General features: G+C 43.4%; 1 protein-coding gene across 2 annotated transcripts in view; it reads right to left on the reverse strand.

The window, feature by feature from the left end:
* The window catches only part of CEP85 (centrosomal protein 85), a 32,130-nt gene extending 10,869 nt beyond the window's left edge, over window positions 1-21,261 (reverse strand). Inside the window, exons 1-7 of one of the 2 annotated variants that reach the window (XM_081214414.1) lie at window positions 21,142-21,261; window positions 15,020-15,093; window positions 10,911-11,063; window positions 4,822-5,513; window positions 3,865-3,998; window positions 3,335-3,452; window positions 2,075-2,260 (exon numbers count right to left, since the gene is read on the reverse strand). In XM_081214414.1, the coding sequence (XP_081070540.1) occupies window positions 2,075-2,260; window positions 3,335-3,452; window positions 3,865-3,998; window positions 4,822-5,513; window positions 10,911-11,063; window positions 15,020-15,074 (1,338 nt within the window). In that variant the 5' untranslated portion in view covers window positions 15,075-15,093; window positions 21,142-21,261. Of the gene's footprint in view, window positions 1-2,074; window positions 2,261-3,334; window positions 3,453-3,864; window positions 3,999-4,821; window positions 5,514-8,062; window positions 8,104-10,910; window positions 11,064-15,019; window positions 15,094-21,141 lie in introns of those variants that run through there. The other variant, XM_081214415.1, reaches the window with a different exon arrangement.
* Window positions 21,262-27,627: the final 6,366 nt, after the last annotated feature.

Consider the following 27,627-nt stretch of genomic DNA (forward strand, 5'->3'; position numbering starts at 1 on the left):
GGAAGCTTATTAAAAATGCTGATAACCAACTGTGAATTTAAAAAATGGTAGACTGGCCAGAGATGTTTATCTTTTCTCTCTTCCAAAACATCTCTAAACAACAGGAGGAAAATAAAGTACTGATTTTAAAAAGTCAACAGAGGAGACAAAGGTATACAAGATACTTCAACATGTTTTCAGAAGATACAAGTGAATGGGGGGATAAATGACTTGGAGCACAGGAGTTATAACCTGCAGTAGGAGTTACAGACAACTTGGGAAACAAGGTGCCCTTCACAATCCCCAAGAACCCCTGTACTTGAAGCACCAGATACCTGAGGGAGGTATGTATCAGCCATAGACCTGAAAAATAGGGGGACTCGCTAGAAGTCTACATTCAGGTTAGCTGGATACCATTCTCACCCTAGGTTTCCCCAAAAGGAGACTGGAGATTTATTCTCCGGAGAAGGCAACTGAGAGAGAGTCAAGCTCAGGGACATCAGTCACGGCAGAGAGAGAGAGAGAGTGTGTGTGAGGCACTGTGTTGAAAATAAGTATAAGTAAAAATCTATGTATAGAACTGTGGGACTTTAAACCTAATCTCCTCAGTGTTGAGAACCCAAAGGCCAAAATCATTCCTGTCCCCAGTCTCCCCACCAGGCAGCAGGCTGAAGATTCTTTCCTAGAGAGTGAGATGAGATATTCAGATACTGATATTTGAAGGTTCCCAAGTGAAAAGGGCAGATTAAGCCTGATCATCCCACAGGGAAGCCCACCACGCTACTACCATGAACCCAGAGCTTCCACGCAGCTTTAAAATACTACTGATACGTTGGGTTTTTTTGTTTTTCTGGCTGCAGCGCAAGGCATGTGAGATCTTAGTTCCCCAACCAGGGATCGAACCTGTGCCCCCTGTAGTGGAAGTGTGGAGTCTTAAGCACTGGACCACCAGGGAAGTCCCTAAAATACTACATTCTTAAATATGAGCACTCTTTCATTCAAGGATCACCAAGCCTCTAACATGAAAGACACCAAAACAAAATAAAAAGACCTGAAGGAAACAAGAAACAACACTATGAGCAGATGCAGATATCCCAAAAGGTATAATCAATATCATCAGAGAAAAGATATTGCATTCATGAAACAAAAACAGCAAAAAATGCAATAAAAGAATACTATTCAGAAATATAGAGGTATATATCAGGAGAAAGAAAGAGCTGAGGACAGATAATTCTGTGGAGTGGGGCTGGGTACAGAACCACTAATTTTTACTATAAATATGTTGATATTTGATAACATGTTGGTTATTTAACTTAGATACATGTATTATTTTGATTAAAAGTTTCTTTTTTAACAAGCCTCTAAGTCTATGCTGTACCAATGGCACCAACATCACCTGGGAGCTTATTAGAAATGCAGGATCTCAGGGCCCCCTTCCCTCCCACAACTACTGAATCTGTATGTGTATTTTTATCATGATCTCCAAAGGATTCTTAAGCACATTAAAGTTTAAGAAACACTGCTTTAGCTGACTTTGATGCAAGTGGTCCAGAACTAAACATTATTAAACTGGTTCCCCAAGAATGTCTGCATTAGTGCAACCTGTGAACAGAACCAAAAGATTTAGCTCCTTCTATGATAACCAATCTCACCCTAAGGCAATTCTAAGGGCACTGGCAAAAACGTTAAAACTCCCAAAATATCTGCATATATGGGATTCTTCACCTACTTTTTAGGTAGAGTGAGGAGAAACCAGGCTGAATGATGTACCACAGGTACATCTTGCCACAGTACAATCTCGTATGACTGCCCAGGCTGATTTTCCACCCAGGCCAGCTGGTAGCCCATCACAACCTGGGACAGTGAGGGATTATACGGCTTTCCCTGTCTGTGGTAGTTTTGTGCAGATGAAGCAGAAAGGAGGGGTTCCATTTCTAACAGACCAATCCTGCATAAGAAGTCAATGCAGGGGGTTTCACCCAATTGGCTCCTCCAGGTTCCAAGAATAGGGGCCAGAAACAGCTTAGGGTCTGTCAGGAGAGGACTGACTGCCAACTCCTTTGTGAATTAGAAAGCTATCGGCTCCTTAGCTCACCCTTTCTTCCTGTTTCTTCCCCTCCTCTGAATGCTTCTGCAATGACACTTTGAGTGACTCTCTGATGAGCTGGACTTCAACTTCCGAAGCAGAGAGTTTCTTTTCAAGCTCCATCTTTTCTTTGCTCAAGGCTTCTGTCTTCTGTGCAAACTGTGCACGTAAGAAAGTGTTCTCTCGCTGCAATTCCTGCAGAAAGATTCTCAATATATAACTGTTCCTTACCCTGACAGTCCCATACACGTTACTTATACCTAGTATACTTTGTGGTCAAATATCACCTTTCTCTAAGAATTTCTTTAAGCGGTGCTTCTCAAAGTGTGGTCCTAGGACTAACAGCTTCAGCATCACCTGGGAATTTGTTAGAAATGCAAATTCTTAAGCCCAACTCCCAGGCCCAGTGAATCAGAAACTCTGGGGATGCGTCTCAATAATCTGTGTTTTAACAAGCCCTCCAGGTGATTCAGATGCATACTCAAATTTCAGAACCACTGGCTTAAAGCAATACTTGATGAGTTGTAGTCTTACAAAGGAATACAGGACACTGTATCAGAAGACCTGGGCTCAAGGCCTGGTTCTCCTCCACTCATTCTCTATATGTCTTCAGGCAAATTCTTCCTCCTTCTTGGGCCTCAATTTTCTCATCAGTAAATTAGAGGACCGAACTAGATTTTATCTAATGGCCCTTCTCACACTAACATTCTGATTCTACAAGATGGAACACTATCTTAACAGGCCCACTAGGTGGCAAAGCCAGTACAGTACTATAATCTGTCTAACAGACATCACTCAAAAGCCCAAATTACAGAAGAAGCTTGGCCAACTTCTTTTAGAGCTACTGACCTAAGTGAGAGCATGGTTTCCTTCAGTTGCTCCTAGACATGGAAGAATAAAAGTGGGAATGGCTCTAAATCCTGCATTACCTCTGCTTCCCCCTCCATTTGGCCAGGGCTGCTATATTAAGACTTCTCAAAGCATCACTCAGTTCTAGGGTCTTACTATGTACCTTGCTCTGCCTTCCTTTTCTCCCAAGTATGTCCTGATACCAAGGCACCTGGACTTCCACTTGATCTACCCTCAAGCCTTTTCTGCCCCCACAAGGGCAGAACAGGAGATACTTTATAATTAAAATGTTTACTCTTTGAGGGCAGGGACACCTTATATCACTTGGTCCATTTTCTATCTCCTGGATGCCTAACAGTGCCAAGCACAGGGAAGATACTGGGTTATGACAAGAATGCCATCCTGGCTGCCAAGGCTTACCTGCAGCCTCAGCAAGCAGACATCCCCAAAGGGGGCAGGGAGGCCCAAAAGAGCATTGTGGACTTGTAGTTCGCTCTCTCGCACTTTCTGCTCCAGCTGAGAGATATGTTTCCTCTGCCTGCAAAAGCCAGAATAGAATGAGGTCCAGGGTCCTGACACAAATCCACTTGCAATATGAGCCCCCACTTTCCTTAGGTACAAACCACATTTTTTAAGCAAAGACCTTGGATTCTGGTCAGTGCTGTTTCCTGGAGGAGGAAGAGCAAATGAGAAAACTGACAGGGGAATTGAAGAAAGATCAGCTGTGAAGAGCCAGCTGCCTCCTTTAGGCACTCCCCACAGCCCCTGCAGAGATATGCAACTGGCCTATCACATTACTCACATACTGGACTAGGCTGCTTACTGACCTAGCTCTATCATGAGGCAAGGCAGGGTCCTAAACAGAGGAGGATGTGCTGCCCTTGGGAAGACATCCTTAGTGGGGGCTGGGACAGCAGAGCCTAGCCCTATGACACCCCTTGCCCCCTTACTTGTCAATAAGGAGCTCCTTTTCCTTCAGAAGGTTTTCATTACTGTTCAAGATGCTGATCCACTGTGCTGGGTCTAATGTGGGCAATGAAGGAGAAAAAGCAGCAGGATGGTGGCAGTTGGCTCCATTCTGAAGCTGAAAGACAAGCAGGCCCAGAGCGGCTTAATCTTGACCTACAGGCACCTGAAAACACCTGACTACAGCTGGGTCTGCAGTCAAGGCTTACTTTGGCTCAGTCTGAGAAGGCCCACTGTTTATGAAATAATTTTAGCTCTGATGTATGACTGGAAAGAACCTGCTAGGGAGACTTCTGCCAACTGGACACTCCCTGCTCAGAAAGGCTCCAGTTTCTAAGAAAAGGTCAGTTGTCTTTCATTATCAGGCAACCGAAGCTAACCAGGAGCTAAGATGTCCTCACCAACCAGGAAAGGAGAACGTGTCCTGCTTCCTTTCTTCCCAGAAAGCAGCACACGGACTTTTTTTTTTTTTTTTTAACCCAAAAGTGTTATAGTGGAAAGAACCTGGGATTCAAAGATAGTTTTTGAACCCTAGAACTCTGCCACTCACCAGCTCTGTGACCCTGGACAGATTACTTATTCTAAGAACCTGGTAAATTTCTACCTTTACCTCATCAGAGTGCTATGAGGATTAAATAAGATTCTGTAATGTTAAAGTACCTAGCCTAGTGACTGGTACATAAATACATACACACACAGTTAGTGTTGGTGTCCTAACTCTGGGTTTCCCTTTATAACCCTCTGCTTTGGAGAAACTATATGGTGTTTAATTAGACCACCAACAGATTTGATGACATTCACAAGACTTCATTTCCTATCTACAAACATCTTTCCTCCTTTTTATAAATGCTTTCTTTGGAGTCAAAACTTATAGGACAAAACCTATACAGTTCTAAGATCAGCACAGAAACTGCAAAATCCAAGGAAAGAAGGGTCTCTACCTGCATTTGTCCCATCTGTAAACGGATCAAATCCAGATGCTGCTGACAACTGCTGAGCTCAGAAGATCGCTCGCGGGGATGCCAAGGGTCAGGATTCAGTTTCCACACCTGAGAAGGTAGAGGCTTGGAGAGCCCAGGAGCAGGCTGGAGACCCAAGGGAAGAACCCCGCTGCCACTAGGGTGTGGTCCATTCCGCTCACATACTGCCCCACTGCCTGGTGCCTTCTTGGTCTCAGGCAACACTTTGTATAACTCCTTGTTTGGGTCGGTTCTTGGGTTGTGGAAGGAGACTCGGTAGTGGGGATCTGAATAAAGCGTCTCCATCATTGCCGACTGATTGAGGGTAGACTCCATATTGGGAATATCAAACTTCCTCGCCTCTTCTTCTCTTTCATGGCCCACTGCTGGAAACCAGGACTGCTCAACTCCATTCTCTCTAGCACCACCACAAACATACGTGAAATCTCTACATAGGCCTGGAGAACGTTTCATTGCACCGAGGTCTCCATTTCTTGTCATCCCCACACTTTCAGTCAACCCTGACAAAGGAAGTTTGGAAGAAGAGGGTCCGGCAGGAGAATTTGGCTTGGCAGGAGAGGTCCCCAAAGTAGAAGGCATCACATGGGCTGTTGGAATGGTTACGTGGCTTTTGATGGGCTGGAAAGAAGGACTGCTACTTGAGCTGCAAAAATCTGTGGAGAGAACAGTCTTCCATAAGTCAAAATTTCTTGACTTTGGCTGCTATGCCAGACATTCTCTGCCTGTCCTAAGACCACGCAGAAAAGGCACTGTCATCACAAGTATCAGGCAAAAAACACAGCAGCCTAAACAGGAGATGTGTGTTCTAGGATCTCAAATGCCATTCACAAGGCAAACCAACAAAAGGCAACACTGGCTTCACTTTTAACTTATACTCTGTCCCTTGTATTTGAATAAAAAATCCTGCCAGTCAACAAAGCTGAAAACGGAACTTAAAAAAAAAATCACTTACTTAAGGGAAATGGATTAGATCCTACTCTTCTAAGAGCTGGGTAACTCTAAGCTATAATCCAATCTAATAAAAATGTCTTTTCCAAGGGCTGCCAGAATCCTCTGTGATCTCCAAAAGCTCCCCTGTGAAGGTGAGCAATGAATCTAAACTATCCAAAAAATAAGGCGAACTGGATAGTGCTGCTTTGTATCTAGGGCAGGGAGCACAGCATCTGAATCAGGATTCTGTTCTCTCTCCCACACACCAGACCTGACTGCCGGGATATGTGAAGTTATTCTTAGTAACTCTCAGGTTTCATTCTAGCACAGTGAGCACTCTCAAGTGGTAAACAGTGAAATCCTCTATTTTATATTTTGCCTTTTATTTACCCACTTGTTTGTATACAACTGTGATTTTTCACTTTCCTTCAGACTGGATTTATGTTTCCTTTAGCTCCTGCCTAGTCTTGGGAGACAACTCGCTGATTGGCCCTGCTATAGAAGGTTCATATTTCTACATATTTCCAACTTTCAAGTGCTACTCTGAAGAGGACTACAAGGTCACAGAATTAACACGGGACAGTAGGCTGCAAGTGAAGAACAATACAGGAATATGAGGAAACACACCTGTTACCTTCAGCAGGCAGAAAACTGAGTGAGGGGGACAAGGAACATTAACGTCTTCCTTTTTCAACTACGTCTAGTATTCTTTTCCAAACTAAGCATGTCTACCATGGAGAAGAGTAGACCTCAGATTTGTTTCTTTTCATTTTCCATCAACCAACACAGAACACACTCAGGTAATGAGGACAGATACTAACCTTTTCCAGAATTATATGAGTATAGATCAGCTATCATCTTCTCATATGGGTTTGTAAGCAGCTCTTTAAAAACACAGGCAAGCCAAATTATCCCTTATAATATATGCACAGTATCTAATTTCCTCTACTCAGATGATCGTGGGATATATAAAATGCCATACTAAAAACAAACAAGCAGCAAAACAAGTAGTAATTTTTGATGACATGCATCAGCTTCTCAGGACCAAGAAAGGGCATTTCAGAGTCAAAGGACACAGTTTTTGATGTCCCAAAACTTAAATACAGAACTAGTCAACAGAGTTAAGGTAGACTGGTGGTGATGAAGACTTCTGAGACTAGTAAGCTCTCTACTTGAAATCTTCCATAATGGCACCATAATATCCACTCTCACCAAGGGTCCCCACTCCCAAAATATAATTATGGAACAGAGGACAGTAAGACTGTGGTTATGAGGGCTGCTACTATGCTGAACTCAGCAACACCTCCTTCCATTCTCCATCCACAGCACCACTCTCTCTAAAGACTCACCAAATTCAGTTTTGAGCCCATAATGCCTAGCAGTAATGGCAAAACCAAAGCCAAGAAGAAAGGTACCAGCTGCCCAAGAGAATATGGTTTTTCTAATTTTCTGGTGAGTGTGGTCCACCTACGGATGATGAAGTGAGGTCTTTGTCAGCATTTGTCACTTATCTACTGGGTTTATCTATTTATATTAAGGAAACTGTGTAATCCTCAGAAAGTGCTATAAAATGTCAAGTTAGATCACACTTTAAGTCTGGTTTGTGTTTTAGAGCATTCTGAAACGAAATAGCAACACATTTTCAGAAGGGCCACTATCTTCTACAATTTTCAAAGGCTTTCCAAATTTAGTGTATGGGATATGTGATTTTTATGAGAAGTTTACAATTCCCCAAATCACTGGGTTTTTGCCACTTCAAGGATATATTTCTAAATTTCTCCTTTCCTCAAACACGCTCCCTGCCCCTAAACCCCCATCCCCCCCAAAAGCAATTTGTTCTTTCTAGCAACCTCCCTTTCTTGGTAAGGGGTAGACTTAGCTATTGCTAAATTTTGATCACTTCTGCCTACATCACTTACTGGTTTATGAGGTATGGTAGTCTGAATTATGCCAGTGACAATTTCAGTCTTTATCAAAAAACTGAAAGCCTTCTGAGCTCTCCAGTACTCACCTCTATCCTGTCCCTTGAGAATCTTCAAGGTAAAACACCTTAGAGAAGGGTAGAAGCAAAAGCCTAAATGGAGAATTCCCTGGTGGTCCAGTGGCTAGGACTTTGCACTTTCACTACTGTGGACTGGGTTCAATCCCTGGTCAGGGAACTAAGATCCCACAAGCTGCACAGTGCAGCCAGAAAAAAAAGGGCCTAAATGTCCATTGACAAATGAATTGATAAAGAAGATGTGGTACATATACACAATGGAATATTACTCACCCATAAAAAGAATGCAATAATGCCATTTGCAGCAACATGGATGGACCTAGAGATTATAATACTAAGCGAAGTAAGTCAGATAGAGAAAGACAAATATCACGTGATATCACTTATATGTGGAATCTAAAAAAATGTCACAAGTGAACTTATTTACGAAACAGAAAACAGACTCACAGACTTAGAAAACAAACTTATGGTTACCAAAGGGGAAAGGTGTGACGGGGGAGGGATAAATTAGGAGTTTGGTATTAACATATACACACTACTATATATAAAATAGATAATTAATGGGCTTCCCTGGTGGCGCAGTGGTTGAGAGTCCGCCTGCCGATGCAGGGGACGCGGGTTCGTGCCTGGGCCCGGGAGGATCCCACATGCCGCGGAGTGGCTGGGCCCGTGAGCCATGGCCGCTGAGCCTGCGCGTCCGGAGCCTGTGCTCCGCAACGGGAGAGGCTACGGCAGTGAGAGGCCCGCGTACCGCCAAAAAAAAAAAAAAAAAAAAAAGTACTATGCAATTAATATATATATATTTCCCCAAAGGAATAAAAAGCACACAGTCACACACAATCTGTGTAACAATTTGACTGAATGAGATATAGCCAGTCAATTCAACGGGGGGAAAAAATCTAGACCATTGTTTGATTTTTATAAGTCCTATTATTTAGTCAGAATGAAAAAGGTCCCATGACTGCACATGTAGACAAAACCTTAACAAGTCACAACTACATTGACAGTAACACTTCTGATTACACAAGTGATGGAAAGAACACTACAGGTGGGAGATCTGAATCTGATAACTAGTTGTGTGACCAGGCAAGTTACTTAACCCCTCAGGGAATTTTTGCTACTCACCTGCAAAAAAACTGGATTAAGTGATTTTTAAAGTTCTGTCTACCTTAAAATCTATGATTCCATTAACTCAATATTTATTGACACTGGGCCCATATACACACAGCTGTCAAACTATTAAAATTAAATCCCAGGGACTTCCTTGGTGGTCCAGTGGTTAAGACTCCCCACTTCCACGGCAGGGGGCGTGAGTTCCATTCCTGGTCGGGGAACTAAGATCCCGCATGCCACGTGGTGTGGCAAAAAAAAAAAAAAAAAAAAAAATTAAATGCCAGGTGTCCAGGAGTCAGTACTAGTAGTAGATGTAGTGGATGTGTTTTTCTCCTTTTCATTCTTCTTTTATTTTTTCCAAACATTTCTTTTTTTTTTAAATGCTTTACTGAGATATAGTTCACATACTGTACAACTTTCACCCACTTGAAACATACAATTCAATGGTTTTTAGTACATTCACAGAATTATGTACCCATCACTACTATCAATTTTAGAACATTTTCATCACCCCCCAAAGAAATCTTTTTACCCTTTAGCAGTCATGCTACATTTACTCTAACTTCCCTAGCCTTAGGCAACCACTAAATCTACTTTCTATCTCCCTACAGATTGGCCTATTATGGATATTTCACACAATATGTGGTCTTTCGCGCCTGGCTTTTTTACTTAGCATAGATGTTTTTAAAGTTAATCCAGTTTGTGGGGGGTATTGGTACTTCATTTCTTTTTATGGCTGAATAATATTCTATCATATGGATATACCACATTTTACTCATCTGTTTGTCAATTGATAGACATGGGGTTGTCTCCAATTTTTGGCTATGAAGAATAACGCTGCTATGAACATCTGTGTACAAGTTTTTGTGTGGATGTATGCTTTCATCAATTCTCTCGTGTATATATACCTAGATTTGCTGAGTCATAAGGCAACTCCATGTTTAACCTTTTAAGGAACTGCCAAACTGCTTTCCAAAGCAGCTACAACATTTTACATTCTCACCAGCAATGTACAAAGGTTCCAGTTTCTCTACATTCTCACCAACGATTGTTACTATCTTTTTGATTATAGCCATCCTAGTGGGTGTGACATCTTATCAGATGCACCAAGTACCAAGGTAATTAGTTCTATGACTTTAATCAACTCATTTAATCATTTTGAAATTCAGCTCTCTCATTTGTAGATTGGAAATAAAATATTTCATAGAGTTCTTAAATGTATTAATGAAAAAATGTAGAAAAAATTTAGCACAGTATGCATCATAAAGTATTTGATAAACAGTAATTAATTATTATCATTAGGTTTTCTGCCCTCCTAGGAACCCACCATCTAAATGAAAAAACAAAATACTCTTGTAAAGTACAGCCTGACGGTTAATACTTAAGTGCAAAAACAAGTGGCAGAAAAAAATAAAGATATAAAATTGCAAAAAGGAAGATCAGTAATGGGAGGAAGAAATTGGAAAAGTTTTTTCAGATGCATCATTAGATCATAAGATAAGCATAGCTGGGAGGGGCAAGAGGAGATGAGAATAGCACAAAGGGGCCCAGATTAAAGAAGGAAAGAGCTCAAGTGACAAAACAAAACAAAAGGTTCTGCTCGTAGCATAGTTAAGACAACATACCTGGTGAGAGTAAGAAATATGTTTGAATGGGATAGGGCCATATCACAGAATTGGGGACTCTGACCTTTATCCTCCAAGTGATAGAAACAACTGAGGATTTGCAGGAAAGGGAAACTATGAAATCAGGCTTTTAGAAAGATTAATCTGGTAGGAGAGGGAAAGACCTGATGCCAAGAAACCTATTAGAAAGTTGTTTCAGACAGGACAAACAGTAGAAGTTGAGAGGAAGGGACCGGCTGTGAGGGGCATAGGATAAGAAGAATCAAGAAGACTCCTTGACTGAATGGACTGATTTATGAATACTCTGGAAATGACAATATACGTGGAATACAATTTGAAATTGACAACACATTTTGGTAATCAAATCATTAATCCAAACTTACCCTCTGCAATGTCTGAGCATGATGTGCCAATGGCTGTGTCCCCACTGTCGGCTATACTTGAACAGCGGCTGAAGCGGCTCCGAAAGCCCTCCGAGATAACTGGGGTCTGCCATTCAGTCCCCAGGGAACCTCCCCTCTGAATCACATTGGAACCTGAAACAAGTGGCATTTCCCACCTTTAGTGTGAACCTGCTCATGTAACCCCACAAGACTTTTTAAAAAACCACATAAACCTATCAGAGAATAGTGGCACCCCACACCTTTCTTTCTCCTGTGCCTATTTCAGCTACTCTGAATTAGTTAATTTTAGGGAGTTTTTTTTAAAATAAATTTATTTATTTTATTTATGGCTGCATTGGGTCTTCGTTGCTGCGCACAGGTTTTTCTCTAGTTGCGGCGAGCGGGGGCTACTCTTCACTGCAGTGCGTGGGCTTCTCACTGTAGTGGCTTCTCTTGTTGCAGAGCGTGGGCTCTAGGTGTACGGGCTTCCATAGTTGTGGCAGGCAGGCTCAGTAGTTGTGGCTTGCGGCCTCTAGAGCACAGGCTCAGTAGTTGTGGCGCGTGGCCTTAATTGCTCTGCGGCATGTGGGATCTTCCCGGACCAAGGCTCGAACCCGTGTCCCCTGAACTGGCAGGCAGATTCTTAACTACTGCGCCACCAGGGAAGCCCAGTTAATTTTAAATGGAAATAGCATAAGAGGTGAGAATGTTCAAAGACAGAAATAAAAACTACCAAGAATCCAGGAGTACTGGGACAGTAATAGTTAATAGCAGCTCCATTCTTTGCAATCTAGAAGCCACAGCACTTTACAAACATGATCTCATCTACCTATTCACTGAAAAGTATTGTAACCCCTATTTTGCAGAGGATAGAGCTGAGATTTGAACCCAGGTTGTTCTGATTCCAATACCCACATTCTTTCCTACAGGGTTTCTCAACAGGTGCTTTTGGCATTCTGGGCCTGACAATTCCTCAACGTATGGTCTACATATTACAGGATGGTTAAGCATTCCTAGTCCCTCCCCGTCCACTAAATGCCAGCAGCAGCTCTCACTCCATCCCACCATCACTATAAAACCTGAAAACATCCCATATGTTTCCAAATGCTCTGCAGGGTAACAGGCAATCCAGTCCTCTGCTGAAAACCACTGCTTGACTGCATCAGGGTACCCTTGTGGTTAGGGTAAATCAAGATGAGTCTTATAAGTTAATCTGAAGAGTTTGTGGGGTGGGGGCAATGCAAAGAAACTACTAAAGTTTCTGAGCAGGTAAGATGAAACAAGATTGATGAGATTTATTTGACTTTATCAGCTTGCTGTTTGAGGGCTGGTAGATACAAAGTGTTCAATAAATACTTGATTTACTAATATACTAGCAAAGAATTAAATTCAAATTATTTTTTAAAAACCACTGTAATTTTTCTAAACTTTACCTGATGATCCATGTAAACAAACAAACAGGTAATGGTAGCTACTTACCCATTTAAAGCATGAGAGTTTGACCTGAAATCAGAAAATGTGGTTCTACAGACTCTATGATTTAGTGGGAAGCAAATGATATTTGCATTTAGTGCTTCTCCCATTTTTTGAACCTACTTTCTTCTACATTTGCTCCTTTTTTTTGCTACCCTTACTTCTGCTTTCTACTGAAGACAACCTCACTTTCCCCAAGAACTCCTTTTATTCTTTGGGTCTCAGTGGACTGCCTGATTTGAAAGAATCTATATACACACAGTAATCTGTAACAATTTCTTTTTTTATAAAATTTTTTGGCTGTGCCGCGTGACATGCGGGATCACAGTTTCCCCACCAGGGATCGAACCCGCATCCCCTGCATTGGAAGCCCAGAGTCTTAACCGGTGGACTGCCATGGAAGTCCCTGTAACAATCTTTAACAGAAAACACAGCCAAAAATCAGAGCATCTGATCAGCATAAGATTAGCCAGTGTTACTATACTAAATTAACATAATTCTAGCCAGAAGCAAAGAAATTTGACCTCCTGGTGAGTCTATATGGCATTATCTCTCTAGTCAGTGTACAATTTGTCAGGTCTTTTGAATAGTGAAAATCAATTGAGGGTCTCTATTACCATGTTCCTGGCCTCCTACTGGAAATCACTCCCTGTTACTACTACTAATCTTCTTCACCACTACCACTTTTCTGTTCACCCACTCCATACATCAATTCTAAAAGTGATTATTTGCGGGGCTTCCCTGGTGGCGCAGTGGTTAAGAATCCGCCTGCCAATGCAGGAGACACGGGTTCAAGCCCTGGTCCGGTCCGGGAAGATCCCACATGCCATGGAGAAACTAAGCCCGTGTGCGCCACAACTACTGAGCCTGAGCTCTAGAGCCCGCGAGCCACAGCTACTGAAAACCGTGCGCCTAGAGCCCGTGCTCCACAACGAGAAGCCACGCAATGAGAAGCCCGCACACCACAACGAAGAGTAGCCCCCGCTCACCGCAACTAGAGGAAGCCGCGCACAGCAACAAAGACCCAACGCAGCCATAAATAAATAAATAAATAAAATTTTAAAAATAAAAAAAAATAAAAGTGATATTTGGTAAAATAAAAATATGCTTTGATGTAGTTATAGAGACTATGATTATTTCAAAATTCAAGTCTGAAAGCTGGTATCATGTCATATCAGCAGGATCCTTATCAAATATTAAGACCATTATCAATCAAATGAGAGACTACTGGGCTTCCCTGGTGGCGCAGTGGTTGAGAGTCCGCCTGCCGATGCAGGGGACACGGGTTCGTGCCCCGGTCCGGGAAGATCCCACATGCCGCGGAGCAGCTGGGCTCATGAGCCATGGCTGCTGAGCCTGCGCGTCCGGAGCCTGTGCTCCGCAATGGGAGGGGCCGCAACAGTGAGAGGCCTGCGTACCGGAAAAAAAAAAAAAAAGTAGGAAATGAGAGACTACTGAAAACAAAGCCATCAGAAAAGCAGTGAGCTTTGTTAGGAATTGCTACATTCCAAGAATGTGCACTATACACATAAGTGTCATAAGAAATTGTATAATTCAATCCTAAGACAGCGCGTGGCACATAGCGATGTTCAATAAATATTTGCTGAATGAACCTTGAATTGATTCAACAAATGCTTTTAGAAGTGCTTATTATTATATGCAAGGCAGTATGCCTAGGAGAACATATCTACCAAATGTCTGCTATAAGGCACTGTGGGATTTTTCAAGTTAAAGAAAACATACCATTAGTTCCATCAAATGTACTCCTTTATTTATTTATTTGTTTATTTTTTGCGGTACACGGGCCTCTCACTGCTGTGGCCTCTCCCGTTGCAGAGCACAGGCTCCGGACGCGCAGGCTCAGCAGCCATGGCTCACGGGCCCAGCCGCTCCGCGGCATGTGGGATCCTCCTAGACCGGGGCACGAACCCGTGTCCCCTGCATCGGCAGGTGGACTCTCAACCACTGCGCCACCAGGGAAGCCCTGTACTCCTTTCTTTATAAATCCCCCCAAATTCAAAAGTTATTTTTCTAAAATGCTACTTCCTATTTGAATATACCATATCTACTTAATATTGTCTATTGAGAATGTGTATATATTTACATTTTAATATATTTATTAAATACATACACAAACTTTTAACATATCAACTTAGGGTATCTACTGAGCTTTCAAAACCCTGTAAATCCATTCTAGAGATAAATTCCTGAGTCTCTAGTGACAACACAAGTGAGACTGTTGGCATCCAAGAAGAATTCCAATCTTTGTGGGCTAACAGATGACTGACCCACCCACAGGACTACAAAGACAACATAGAACACAGTAATTTATGCTGTGTTTTTCTGATTTCAAATGGAACTATCTTCCAAAGTCATTTTGTTCCAATCCTTTATGTGTCCTCCTCTCCCAGTCAATCACGTGGTCTTGTTGGAAGCTACGTAGGACCAGAGATAAACAGTTGTTCTCTCAGAGAGACCTATTTTTCTATTCAATGTAGCCCCATGTCATTTTTGTTCTTTAAGCGCCAGCCTTTCAGTGAATGCTTGTTTGTTCAGTATTTCCTTTTAAGGAAATTTCTGTTATAAAATAATAGAGCAAAGGTCAGAATTTAACCCAGAAAACTTTGACTACTCACCTGGTGATGTGGCATGAGAGAACCGCTCACTTGGGTATTTCTCCTGCATGGCCATCAACAGTTATTTGAGCCAGCTGTAGAATGAAGGAACCAGTTAGATCTCTCCACTATCTTTTAACTTCCTGTAACTTGTTCTCACTCAGCTGAAACTGTCAAAAACACACAGAGTATTCAAGTATTCTTCCACATGTTTTACTCCTGAGGATGTTTTTTTAAGGCAAAGCAACTCCCAATATTCCACTCTACTTCTCCTGAAGCAAGAAGAAAAAACCTAGAACCAAACAGATTCCCAATACTGATCCTATTAGCTAGAGCCCCTCCAATCGTTGCAAAAATTAAAAATGTTACTTTTAATTAACAAACATTGCCATGGATCTTCTTACTCATGGGAACAGGATGGAAGAGTGAGGTGGAAAAAAAACTAAATAACCAAACCAACAGTGAAGTATTATAACTTCAGTTATGGTTAAAATAAAATGAATTCCCCGATTCCTTCCAGTATTGAAAGTTAGTCATATCATGTACAAAGATAGATTTTCTGGTCATAAGCAGAACCTCAATACTCAGCTGGGAACATGAGGTTTTCTTCCCATTACCCCATTCCTTAAAACATTTATATTTATTTTAACGGTAGGTTCTGAGAATTCAGCATAAGTCTGATTACTATCTATGTAAACAAAAGCTTTAACTGTAACTAATAATAGCAAATAATAATAATACCTTGTAAATGCACAGTAACTGAGAGGCAGTACAGAGTAAGAGAAGTGGTTCAGAGTATTGATTTTTTTATTATAAATTGATTGATTGATTGATTGATTGATTGATTGGCTGCTTTGGGTCTTCATTGCTGTGCGCGGGCTTTCTCTAGTTGCGGCGAATGGGGGCTACTCTTTGTTGCAGTGTGCAGTCTTCTCATTGTGGTGGCTTCTCTTTGTTGTGGAGCACAGGCTGTAGGCATGCAGGCTGCAGTAGTTGTGGCATGCGGGCTCAGTAGTTGTGGCTCGCGGGCTATAGAGCGCAGGCTCAGTAATTGTGGCGCACGGGCTTAGTTCCTCCGCAGCATGTGGGATCTTCCCGGACCAGGGCTTGAGCCTGTGTCCCCTGCGTTGGCAGGCAGATTCTTTTTTTTTTTTTTTTTTTTTTTTTTTGTGGTACGCGGGCCTCTCACTGCTGCGGCCTCTCCCGCCGCGGAGCACAGGCTCCGGACGCGCAGGCTCAGCGGCCATGGCCCACGGGCCCAGCCGCTCCGCGGCATGCGGGATCCTCCCAGACTGGGGCACGAACCCACGTCCCCTGCACAGGCAGGCGGACTCCCAACCACTGCGCCACCAGGGGAGCCCGGCAGGCAGATTCTTAACCACTGTGCCACCAGGGAAGTCCCCAGAGTACTGACTCTTGATCAGACAGTTTGGGTTTGAAGCCTGACACTAGCAATGTATTAGCTGTGTAACCTTGGGCAAATTTCTTAATATCTTTGTGCCTCAGTTCCTTCATATAAAAATGAGGATAAAGCCAGGACCTAATTCATTCTAACTTATTTATAATTAACTTACAATGGTGCCTGACACATATTAAGTGCTTAATTAATGTTTTTGTTATACTTGGCATATTAACAGTTTATATTAATGAAAAGTGACACAGTACAGTCCTCAGAAGATAAAGTACAAATTTAGAAACTCTGAATTTATAAGAGCCCCAAAAGAGTTCGGGACAAACCCTGTCAACAGAACACAATTCTGAGAGGTGAAATTTAACTCTGGAGTGGGGGGGGTGGCGAAAAAAAAAGCTTTATGGTATTATTTCTCTGATGTGCTTTACTGACCTCTATAGTCTCCTCTTAGTAACAACAACACAAACCCTCACTAATTCACTGTATCTACAACAGAAATTGTACCATTCCCTGAAATCCCAGGTCTCTACATACTGGGTAAGAGAAACTTTGTTCAGTTAAAAAAAGATTCCAGGGGCTTCCCTGGTGGCGCAGTGGTTGAGAGTCCACCTGCCGATGCAGGGGACACGGGTTTGTGCCCCGGTCCGGGAAGATCCCACACGCTGCGGAGCAGCTGGGCCCGTGAGCCATGGCTGCTGAGCCTGCGCGTCCGGAGCCTGTGCTCCACAACGGGAGAGGCCACAACAGTGAGAGGCCCGCGTACCGCAAAAAGATTCCATTTATCGCTAGTATTATTCAGCGTTTTATTCGTGACACAGAAGGGTACCCTACCTGCTATTCATACCGAATCGTCAATATTAAAACGCTTTTTTTAATCCCTTTCTTTTTTTTCTAAAGGGTTTTTTCCTCCGGATGTGATTAAATTAAGGATCTTTTATTTTATTTTGGTCTGGCTGCACCGCGCAGCATGTGGGATCTTAGTTCCCCCACCAGGGATCGAACCCATGCCCCCTGCATTGGAAGCGTGGAGTCTTAACCACTGGACTGCCAGGGAAGTCCCCCTTTCTTTAAAATATAACAAAATGGTAGGCCCACTGGATTCTGACACCTTTCCAAATTCAGAGGGGTTGAAAATGGGATGACAAACGAACTCTCAGTTAAAGATGGAGTTATCCTATGACTCTAGTTCCACTCCTGGTTATATATTCAAGAGAAATAAAAACATATGTCAATACAAAATCTTATACATAAATCTTCATAGCAGCATTATTTATAATAGCCAAAAAATAGAAAGAACTCAAATGTCCATTAGCTGATGGATAAATAAAATGTGGTACATCCACACAATGGAATATTATTAGGCAACAAAAAGGAATGAAGCACTGATACCTGCTACTGAAAACATTACAGTAAGTGAAGGAGGACAAACACGAAAGGCTACATGTATAATTCCATGTATATGAAATGTCCAGAATTGGCATATTCATAGTGACAGCAGATTAATGGTTGTCAGGGACTAAGAGGGCAGGGAGAGGGGGAAATGGGGAGCAATTGCTAATGGTATGGGGTTTCTTACTAGGGTGATTAAAATGTTCTGAGATTAGATAGTGATGATGGCTTGTGAATATACTAAAACCTCTGAATTGGACATACATAAAATTGAATTTTATGGTATGTGAATTATACCTTAATTAAAAAAAAAAACTCCAAGGTGTAAAACAGTACAGAATAAATAATTTTAAACTTCTTCCTACTTAAGTTCAGAAGTAGATGGCCTACTGGTGGAAATTTTTAGGACCATTTGAAGGAGACAGACTTCTTGAGATAAAAGTGAGAGAAATGAATGTATAAGAAGTAACACAGGGACTTCCCTGGAGGTCCAGTGGTTAACAATCTGCCTTCCAATGCAGGGGATGCAGGTTTGATCCCTGGTGGGGGAACTAAGATCCCACATGCCGCGGGGCAACTAAGCCCACATGCCACAACTAGAGATCCCAAGTCACAACGAAATACCCCACAGGCCACAACGAAGATCCCGCATGCTGCAACTAATACCCGATGCAGCCACATAAATAAATTAATTAAAAATAAATAAACAGCAGTAACACAAATAACCAATTATACAGCCAAGAAAGGTAAGAATGAATGGAGGCAGACAGAACATTGATAGTTTCCATTTTCATGTATTAAGTCCAAGCATACATCTTTTTATTGAACTTCACTTTAGTGAGCTTCACAGATTGCATTTTTTTTTTTTTTTTTTTTATTTATTTATTTATGGCTGTGTTGGGTCTTCGTTTCTGTGCGAGAGCTTTCTCTAGTTGCGGCGAGCGGCGGCCACTCTTCATCGCGGTGCGCGGGCCTCTCACTGTCGCGGCCTCTCCTGTTGCGGAGCACAGGCTCCAGATGCGCAGGCTCAGTAGTTGTGACGCACGGGCTTAGTTGCTCCGCGGCATGTGGGATCTTCCCAGACCAGGGCTCGAACCCGTGTCCCCTGCATTGGCAGGCAGATTCTTAACCACTGCGCCACCAGGGAAGCCCCACACAGATTGCATTTTTTACAAACTGAAGATTTGCAGCAACCCTGTGTTAAGCAAGTCTAAGGGTGCCATTTTTTCCTACAGCATTTGGTCGCTTCGTGTCTGTGTCACATTTTGGTAATTCTCGCAGTATTCCAAGCTTTTTCATCATTATTACATCTGTCATGGTGATCTGTGATCTTTGATGTTACTATTGTAACTGCAGATGTGGTGGAAATAGGAAGAAGACTAAAATTAGAAGTGGAGCCTGAAGATGTGACTGAATGCTGCAATCTCATGATACAACTTTTAACAGATGAGGAGTTGCTTCTTATGAATGAGCAAGGGAAGTGGTTTCTTGAGATGGAACTACTTCCGGTGAAGATGCTGTCAAGACTGTCGAAATGACAACAGAGGATTTAGAATATTATGTAACTCTGTTGACAAAGCAGCAGTAGGGTTTGAGAGGACTGACTCCAATCTTGAAAGAAGTTCCATTGTGGGGAAAATAGTATCAAACAGCATTGCATGCTATAGAAAAATTGTCTGTGAAAAGAAAAGTCAATCAGGGCTTCCCTGGTGGCGCAGTGGTTGAGAGTCCGCCTGCCGATGCAGGGGACACGGGTTCGTGCCCCGGTCTGGGAAGATCCCACATGCCGCGGAACGGCTGGGCCCGTGAGCCATGGACGCTGAGCCTGCGCGTCCGGAGCCTGTGCTCCGCAACGGGGGAGGCCACAGCAGTGAGAGGCCCGCGTACCGCAAAAAAAAAAAAAAAAGCCCTAAAGCAGTTAGGAGCAGGGGCAGCTCATGTAATTTCTTCACTCTGTCCCTGGTCACCACCCAGGCTCTATTTCCCAAGTTGCTACCCGAGAATTAGATTTTGGCTGTTATAAGTAGTTCTCCCCTTGAAGAATTATAATCTTAGTGTGGAACACACTTGGCAGCTGTTGACAGAACCACATCAAGACAGTAGAGGATTTGAAGGGAAACACAGGCAGCTGACACTGACACACTAAGAACCTCACACCATCACACTATTTTCATCGCCTTGATCATTCATTAAACCAAACCTAAAGAAAGAGAAGCCAAATCCTTGCCAAGATGCTGCCTTTACAAAGAACAAGTCCTGAACACCACCACATAATAAAACAGACAGGGCCTAAGGGCAAGCAACGAAGCATGGTTCTCTTAATCGTCCTTGTATCACTACTCCTCCCTTCCTAGCACACCGTATTCAATTCATCAACCAAAACAGCCAGCCTGTTTGCCTGGCTCTGTGCCATATCGTGGAAGTAGACTGGTGTAAAAGACAAACAGGGCTCCGATCCTCCCGGTTTAATGTGATGAAGTAAGTTCTGAACACCTTCTATTGCATAAATAAGCTCTAACACACTTTCTGTTCATCCAGAGAACCAGCTCCTCCCTGTCTATAGCAGGGTGCCTCATGCTCGGTACTAACGACATTGGAGGTCGGGTAAGTCTTTGATGTGCGGTTGTCCTGCACACTGCAGGCTGTTTAGCAGCACCCCTGACTTCTACCCATCAGATGCCAGGAGCAATCCCCGAGTTGTGAGAACCGAAAATGTCTCCAGACACTGTCAAATATCCCGTGGGGGGCAAAATCGCGCCGGCTGAGAAACTCCAGCCTAGCGCCTTCACAAGGGCTCTCGGTCCCCCGACCTTCCTCCTCTATCTTTCTCCAAATCTCGGCTCAAACTTCACTTCCTCGGGGAGGGCTCCCCGCCCCCTCAGACTCCGTCGGCGCCTTGGGTTCCGCGCTCCCGTACTTCTCCACCCTGCACTACTGAGTGCTGGCCGAGCAACCACCCGCGGGATGTCTACTCCTCTCCCGGGGCTGCGAGCTCCTGGAGGGCAAGAACTTCCCTCCCGCCGTGCCCTGGCGACCGGCACTGGGCCCGTCCATCGCAAAGGTCCCGCAACAGCTGCGGAGTGAGTGACGGGGAGAGAGCGAGGCGATGAGGGCGGGAGGCCACTGAGACCCAAGGAGGCGAGCGGGGGACATTATTTCAGAAAGCCGGGGCGTCAGAGACCCAAGGCGAACGGCTCAGTCGCTCTGCGCATGCTCTTCGCTCTCCCGCGGCCCTCCCCACCACGGAGGACGGTCGAGAGTGTCTGAGGCTCCGCCAAGGCTCTCTAGGCAGGGGACAGGGTCTGTCAGTCCGACGGGGGCCCCCGAAGGGAGGAGGACTTACGTGAGCTTGAAAGCGGGCAGCGAAATCCCTCACTCAGGGACACCAACCACTGCGACCACGTCGGCTGCGGACGGCGGTTCAGCGCCTCAGCTCGCCTAACGGCCGTTACACACCCGCCAGGCCGCGCGCCTCAGAGCGCGCACCGCCCCGGCCCCGCCCCTTTCCGCTCTCGTACGACCAATTAGAAGTCGGGCCGCGCGGGTGTCCCGCCCCTGCACGCCGCCCTCGGCGCAGAGAACCGACGGATCTCTCTGCGCATGATCCCGCCGCCGCTCTCTGCCGTTGCCTCTACCCCTTGGCGGGTCTCGCCTCTGGGCGGAGCCCTGTTCACCCCGGCCTGAAGTGGTCTGCTTGGCTTGTGAAGATCGAGAAGCTGGCAGCCAGCGCAGCTCATTCCGGGGTCCCACCTAACCTGCCCACCCTCCTCCCATTCCTCACCATCTATCAGTACTCCCACCTGAAGCAGAGGGTGACGTTGTGACCAGGAGTCAGGGTGTGGCCAGAGTCACTGTCTTACCAGGGTCAGGGCTTGGTCTGGATTAGAGTCAGTGGTCAATCTGTGATCAGGACTCAGGTTGAAGGGTAAGGGGTCAGTCTTGCCTCTCTACTCAAACTCGGTCCCTAGGAAAAGGAACTAAGTTTATCTGCATTAATACATACTTGAAAAATCAGACTGAAGTTGTTTAAAATTCCAGGTATCTGGAAACTCGACTTGGGAGGGAGAGGCATTAAAAAGTTGTGTGATACAACATGATAAATGTAATTAACGGTGCTGTATTTTATATATGAAAGAGTAAATCCTGAGTTCTCATCACAAGGAAAAAATATTCTTTTTTATTTCTTTACTTTTGCATCTGTATGAGATGATGGATGTTCACTAAACTTACTGTGATAATCATTTCATAATGTATAAGTCAAGTCATTATGCTGTACACTTTAAGCTCATACAGTGCTGTATGCCAATTATAACTCAACAAAAGAAAAATAAAAGTTGTGTGATTTCTTAACTTTGAAGAACCAGACATGAAGAGTTAATTACCAGACCAAATTCACTCTAAAGGAAGGGCTCTGGGGTTCTATCACTTGCCCTCTCTTATAGTGTTTTAAGGTAAGAATATAGATGGCAGAAAATAAGATTTAATTGCTAATGAATCTGGGTATGATATGATAGATGAATTTAGGGAGTATTCTCTGAAATTAAGACCAGAAGTCTTTATTAAAATATAAATGGTAAGGATAGGTGTGTAAATGAGTAAATTTGTGGGCTGGTGGGTGGTGGGAACACCCACTTGATGGCTTCTATTTCTTTGGTGAAAAGCAACTGTAAGGAGGGAGGGAACAGAGGCATGTAGAGGGCTGAGAAGAATGGGGAAGATTTGAAAAGCTGATACGGAGAATGGAAGAGAAACCAGACTGGGAACAGTGGAAGTGCTGAGATTTAAATTTACAACTGGCAAACAGTACACTTGTACAGTTTTCTCCAATGGGTATCTATGTTTTAAAGGTAACTCCATTATTATAATACCAATTTTCAAATGTGAATGACTCCTCATTTATATTTTAACGAAAAATTTTGGCACTAATTTCAGAGAATATTCACAATTTTTAGTTATGACATAGTAAATCTTCAGTTACTTTACTATTTTAAAACACTTGCTGCACACTATTTACAATAGCCAGGTCATGAAAGCAACCTAAATGCCCATCGACAGATGAATGGATAAAGAAGATGTAGTACGTATATACAATGGAATATTACTCAGCCATAAAAAGAAACGAAATTGGGTCATTTGTAGAGACGTGGATGGATCTAGAGACTGTCATACAGAGTGAAGTTAAGTCAGAAAGAGAAAAACAAATATCGTATATTAACACATATATGTGGAACCTAGAAAAATGGTACAGATGAACCGGTTTGCAGGGCAGAAATAGAGACACAGATGTAGAGAACAAACATATGGACACCAAGGGGGGAAAGTGGCGGCGAGAGGGCTGGGGGGTGATGAATTGGGATATTGGGATTGACATGTACACACTAATATGTATAAAATGGATAACTAATAAGAACCTGCTGTATAAAAAATAAAATAAAATTCAAAAAAAAAACCCACTTGCATATTTCAGTAAGATATATGAATGGAACTATCACCTGACATGACTGAAAAAAGACTAGAGTTGGCCAGTTATGTCCCACCCTAATTTAACCAAGGAAAGTGAGAAAATTAACTGCATCTTCATAATCATGTAATTAGAGCTACTTCCACATGCATTAAGTGTTGTCTGGTGGATTATTTTATAAGCATTTATTGTCACCCACTACTAGGAGCCCCGGCAAACACTGATTTCCCCTTTTTTGCTTGTCCTGTGGGTGTAGATGCTGGGTCTCATAATGAAAATTTACATGCATTATTTCATTTCATCCTCACATCAGTGCTAGCAGGAAGACAGTTTTGCCCCCGTCCTCTTTCTTCCTTTCTTCCTCCCTCCCTCTCTCCCTTCCTTCCTTCCTTCCTTTCCTCTCTCCCTTCCTTCCTTCTTTCCCTCTTTCCTTCCCTCTCTCTCCGTCCCTCCCTCCCTTTTTTCTTTCTTTCTCTTTCCTTCCTTCTTTTTTTTTTTCTAACACATTTTCTCTCCCTCTGTCTTTTCCTTTCTTCTCCTTCCCCTCTTCGATTATTATTTTGACGGTGTGATGGTAGTAAATCATGGCAAGATGACCTCTAATTTTCTTGTTTGTTTTTCTAAGGCTCTCCCCTTCAATAAAGTTTGCTTCTTGACCGGGCATAGCTTATCAGTGATCACTTATTAGCAGTAACTTCTCCACATTAAAAAAGGAAACTTTAGTTGCTGGTGACAAACTCTGGTAGACATATAAAATTCTGAGCTAAGAGATTCGGAGATAGATAGGCTTCAACTGTTCACGTTATTGTCATGGTGACTTTTTTTGAGATAACAATAACCTAGATGTAACCCCTTCACTATAACTGGTAGTATTTGGATAGACCTGTGGTGTAGAGTCCATGGGCAGAAAGAAAGTCTTATTATACATAGGCCCTGTTCTAGGTGCTTGGCAGAATTAGAAAACTGGGTGAACAAAACAGACCAAACCTCCTATTCTCTTGTGGGTGAGGGGAGACAGACAAAAAACAACTTAATAAAAAAAGTAAATGATCTCATGTAATGTAGTATATAATAGGAGGTGTTAAGTAGATAGAAGAAAGAAATAGGGATCTAGACTGGATGAGTGGAAGGTAGCTGCAATTTTACATAGCATGAACGGGATAGGTTTCATTGAAATGGTACCATTTTAGCAAAGACTAAGGAGAGGAGAATTTGCCATATGGGTATCAGGGAGTTCAGGGTTCCAGGAAGAGAAAACAGCCAATGCAAAAGACTAAGGGACAGGAAATTATCTTCCCACTGAGTTACCAGCCACACAGACACTACCTCCTGTGGGCATTAGGGAGTCACCTCTCTGAACTCTGTCTCTTGTGCTTCCTGAAGCCCATTTAGTCTTTTTTACCCTGTGATCTTTATTCCAGGAATCAAACTCACCATCAATAAGTCCATTCTAGTTTCCCCCCTTGATGGTCTTTTTCTTTTTTAAAGATGAGGAAGCTGAGGCTCAGAGAAGTTAAGTAGGTTGTCCAAGTTTCTTCAGGTAGCAACCTGGCTGCAGTGCCCTCCCATACCCTTAATCACTAGGTTCTCTTTCCTCCTGACAAAGGAAGAATTGCATGCTAGGACTGTTTCTGAGGTATTTCAGAACCGGGACTCTGGAGCATGAGTAGACCAGCATTATGTCCTTGGTCTAGTCATTAAACTCTGTACCCTCTCTAATCCCCTCATCTTTAAAGTGGGGGAAATAATAATTCACAGTGTTGTTTTCAGGTATAAATGAGGTAATGAGTGATTCACTGTGTTCTGCGAAGACTTGTTAATATTAATGAAATACAACCAGAAGACAGGAGACACAGCTCCCTCCCTAGACCATGAGCTGTTGAGGGTAAGGACTTGGCCCAGCACTTAGCAAGACCTCCTGCTTCGAGTTGTGTGAACTGAGTCTAAGTTTCTCTATCTATAAAATGGGAACAAAAATATAACTATCTCATAGAGTGTGTTGTGAGGCTTAAGTGGGTTAATATATGTGAAGTGATTTGAACAGTGTCAGACATGGAGTAAATGTCAAATATATTACATAGTGTATAGCACCCTGAAATGTTAGTTTTGTTTTTGTTTTTTACTTTTATCACTGTAGGTCCTCAGTAATTGTTTGAGGAAAGAATACAAGGAATGAGTGTCATTAATTGGCTGTAATCTTGGACAGACCTTAATCTCCCAACGCCTTAATTTACTCATCTGAAAAATGGGAATGGTAATAATACTTGCATATTTTTCAACAAACATTCACCCAGCACTTACTTTCTCCCACTGTCTATGTACCAGCGATACAGAGAAGAGTGACAGGATCTGTGCTCATAGGTACAAAACCATCCAGCACAAGCTACCGTCCAAGAGCTAGTGTGGCACTGAAAAGAGGTTACCAGAGTCCAACAGGTACTTACCTCTCCTTCACAAAGTAGTAGGTGGCCTTAACAGCACCTGTCCTGGAGATGTTGGTGCTGGTAAAGACCTCATTGGCCACCAGGGCAAATCTGTCTGGGTCACTGCTTGTGGCTCTGAGGACCACGTAGAGAGGCTTGCCAAGGGGAACTGGTCTCTTCTCAAGTGGAGATGAGAGCTGAGGGTCTGTGAAGATGCCCAGGATGACAATGGTGTCCCCAGTGCCCGTAATATGGATGGTGATATATCTGGAGAGGGACGGGAATGAGACCCTCACCACCAAACCCTAGAGGTAGGGGCATCACTCGCATTCTGCCTTGCACCCTAGGTCACTGAGCACTGGTAGCCATAGAGAACGAGGGGAGGGGAGGAGCAAATCTGCTAACCTTCCTCCTGGACCCCCTAAAAAGTGAGGGGCCACATCACAGATCCCCAGACCCCAGGACCCTTGAAGCCATCTGAGCCATCCTACCTCAAGGTAATTTACATAAACAACCCATAATGCGTTACTTCACAGAACATCTTTTTCTTCCAATAATACTCCGAGTCTCAATCTAAGAGGTACCTATGATGGGTGGGCATGGCGGGGCAACATCCTGAGGTTGTTGACTCCTTTTGCCTGGATTATAGGTAGCAGTGGGAACTCGAGAGCCTCCGCAGGGCCCAGCCCAAGAGGCAGCTGACAGAAAGGAACTCACGGGAAGAAGACCACCAGGTAGGGGTAAGTCTGGCTGACATTTACCACCAGAGGGTACGTGCAGCTGAAGTTGAGCATTGTGGAGCCAGTATTGGTATAGTCAGGGTGAACCTGCAGAAGCTGAGCCTCCAGAGCATAAAGGGCATGGCTGTTCTTGGTCTAGAAGAAACAGGGAGGCAGCCATTACTCTCAGCTCTCCAGGGGAATCACTTTCTTCCATCACCATTTGCTTCAAGTTGTTCATTTAAATAAGAGTAATGACTAAAGTTTACTGAGCGTGGGTTGTATTTCAGGCACTGTGGCCTGACCACTACTCTCTGAGGAGGGTTCTGTTATTAGTCCCATTTTACAGAAGAGTAAACTGAAGTTGTTTTTTTTTTTGGCCGCGCCATGTGGCTTGCGGGATCTTAGTTCCCCGACCAGGGATTGAACCCGGGCCCTCAGCAGTGAAAGCGCAGAGTCCTAACCACTGGACCGCCACGGAATTCCCAGAACAGTAAACTGAGGCTTAGAAAGTAAAAAGATTTGCCCAAAGCAACTAACAAAGCCAGAATTCAACATCTCTCTGATCCCAGAGCCCATGTTCTTAACCTCTGTGCCAGTGGTTCTCAAATTTCAATGTGCATTTTAGAATCTCTTGGAAAAAAATAAAAGAATCACTGTGGGGCTTGTTAAAAGTGCCAAGTCCTGGTCCTTATCCCAAGATTCAGATATCTTTTTGGTATTTCGTTGTTTCCATAGGATTTTAAAAAAGGAATCAAAATGATTTGTTTTATTGCTATAAATCCAGCAGTTTAGTCAAAAAGAACACTGATAGAGAATTCTAGGGGCAGACCCAAGGACTTAGCTATTACATGTTGAAACTGCCGATTCTGTTCTGTGACTTAGGCAAGAGAAACCATGAATCTGTGGGTGGCAGAACAAGACACTGGGGGAACTAAATCACCCACCCCACTCTGCCGTTAGAACAAAGTCTAGTTTTCAAAGTGAGCCCGGGGAGCTCCAGAGCCTCTTTGAAGGGGCGTTAAAGCCCACCTATGTGCCAGGGGGAAGCTGACCCAGGAGAGCACTCTTCCTCCCACTCCATTCAATCAGACCGGCCCTGCTTTTATATATTTATTTTTATATTTGGCTTTTATGTAAGATCCCTTCCAAGGAGAGGAGGTGACTGCAGAGCGAGCAGTTAGGAGCACAAACCAGCTCTGTTAATAACTAGCTGTGTGACTTGG

This window comes from Mesoplodon bidens (genome assembly GCF_964165515.1).
Source record: "Mesoplodon bidens genome assembly, chromosome: 2".
NCBI classification, from domain to species: Eukaryota; Metazoa; Chordata; class Mammalia; order Artiodactyla; family Ziphiidae; genus Mesoplodon; species Mesoplodon bidens.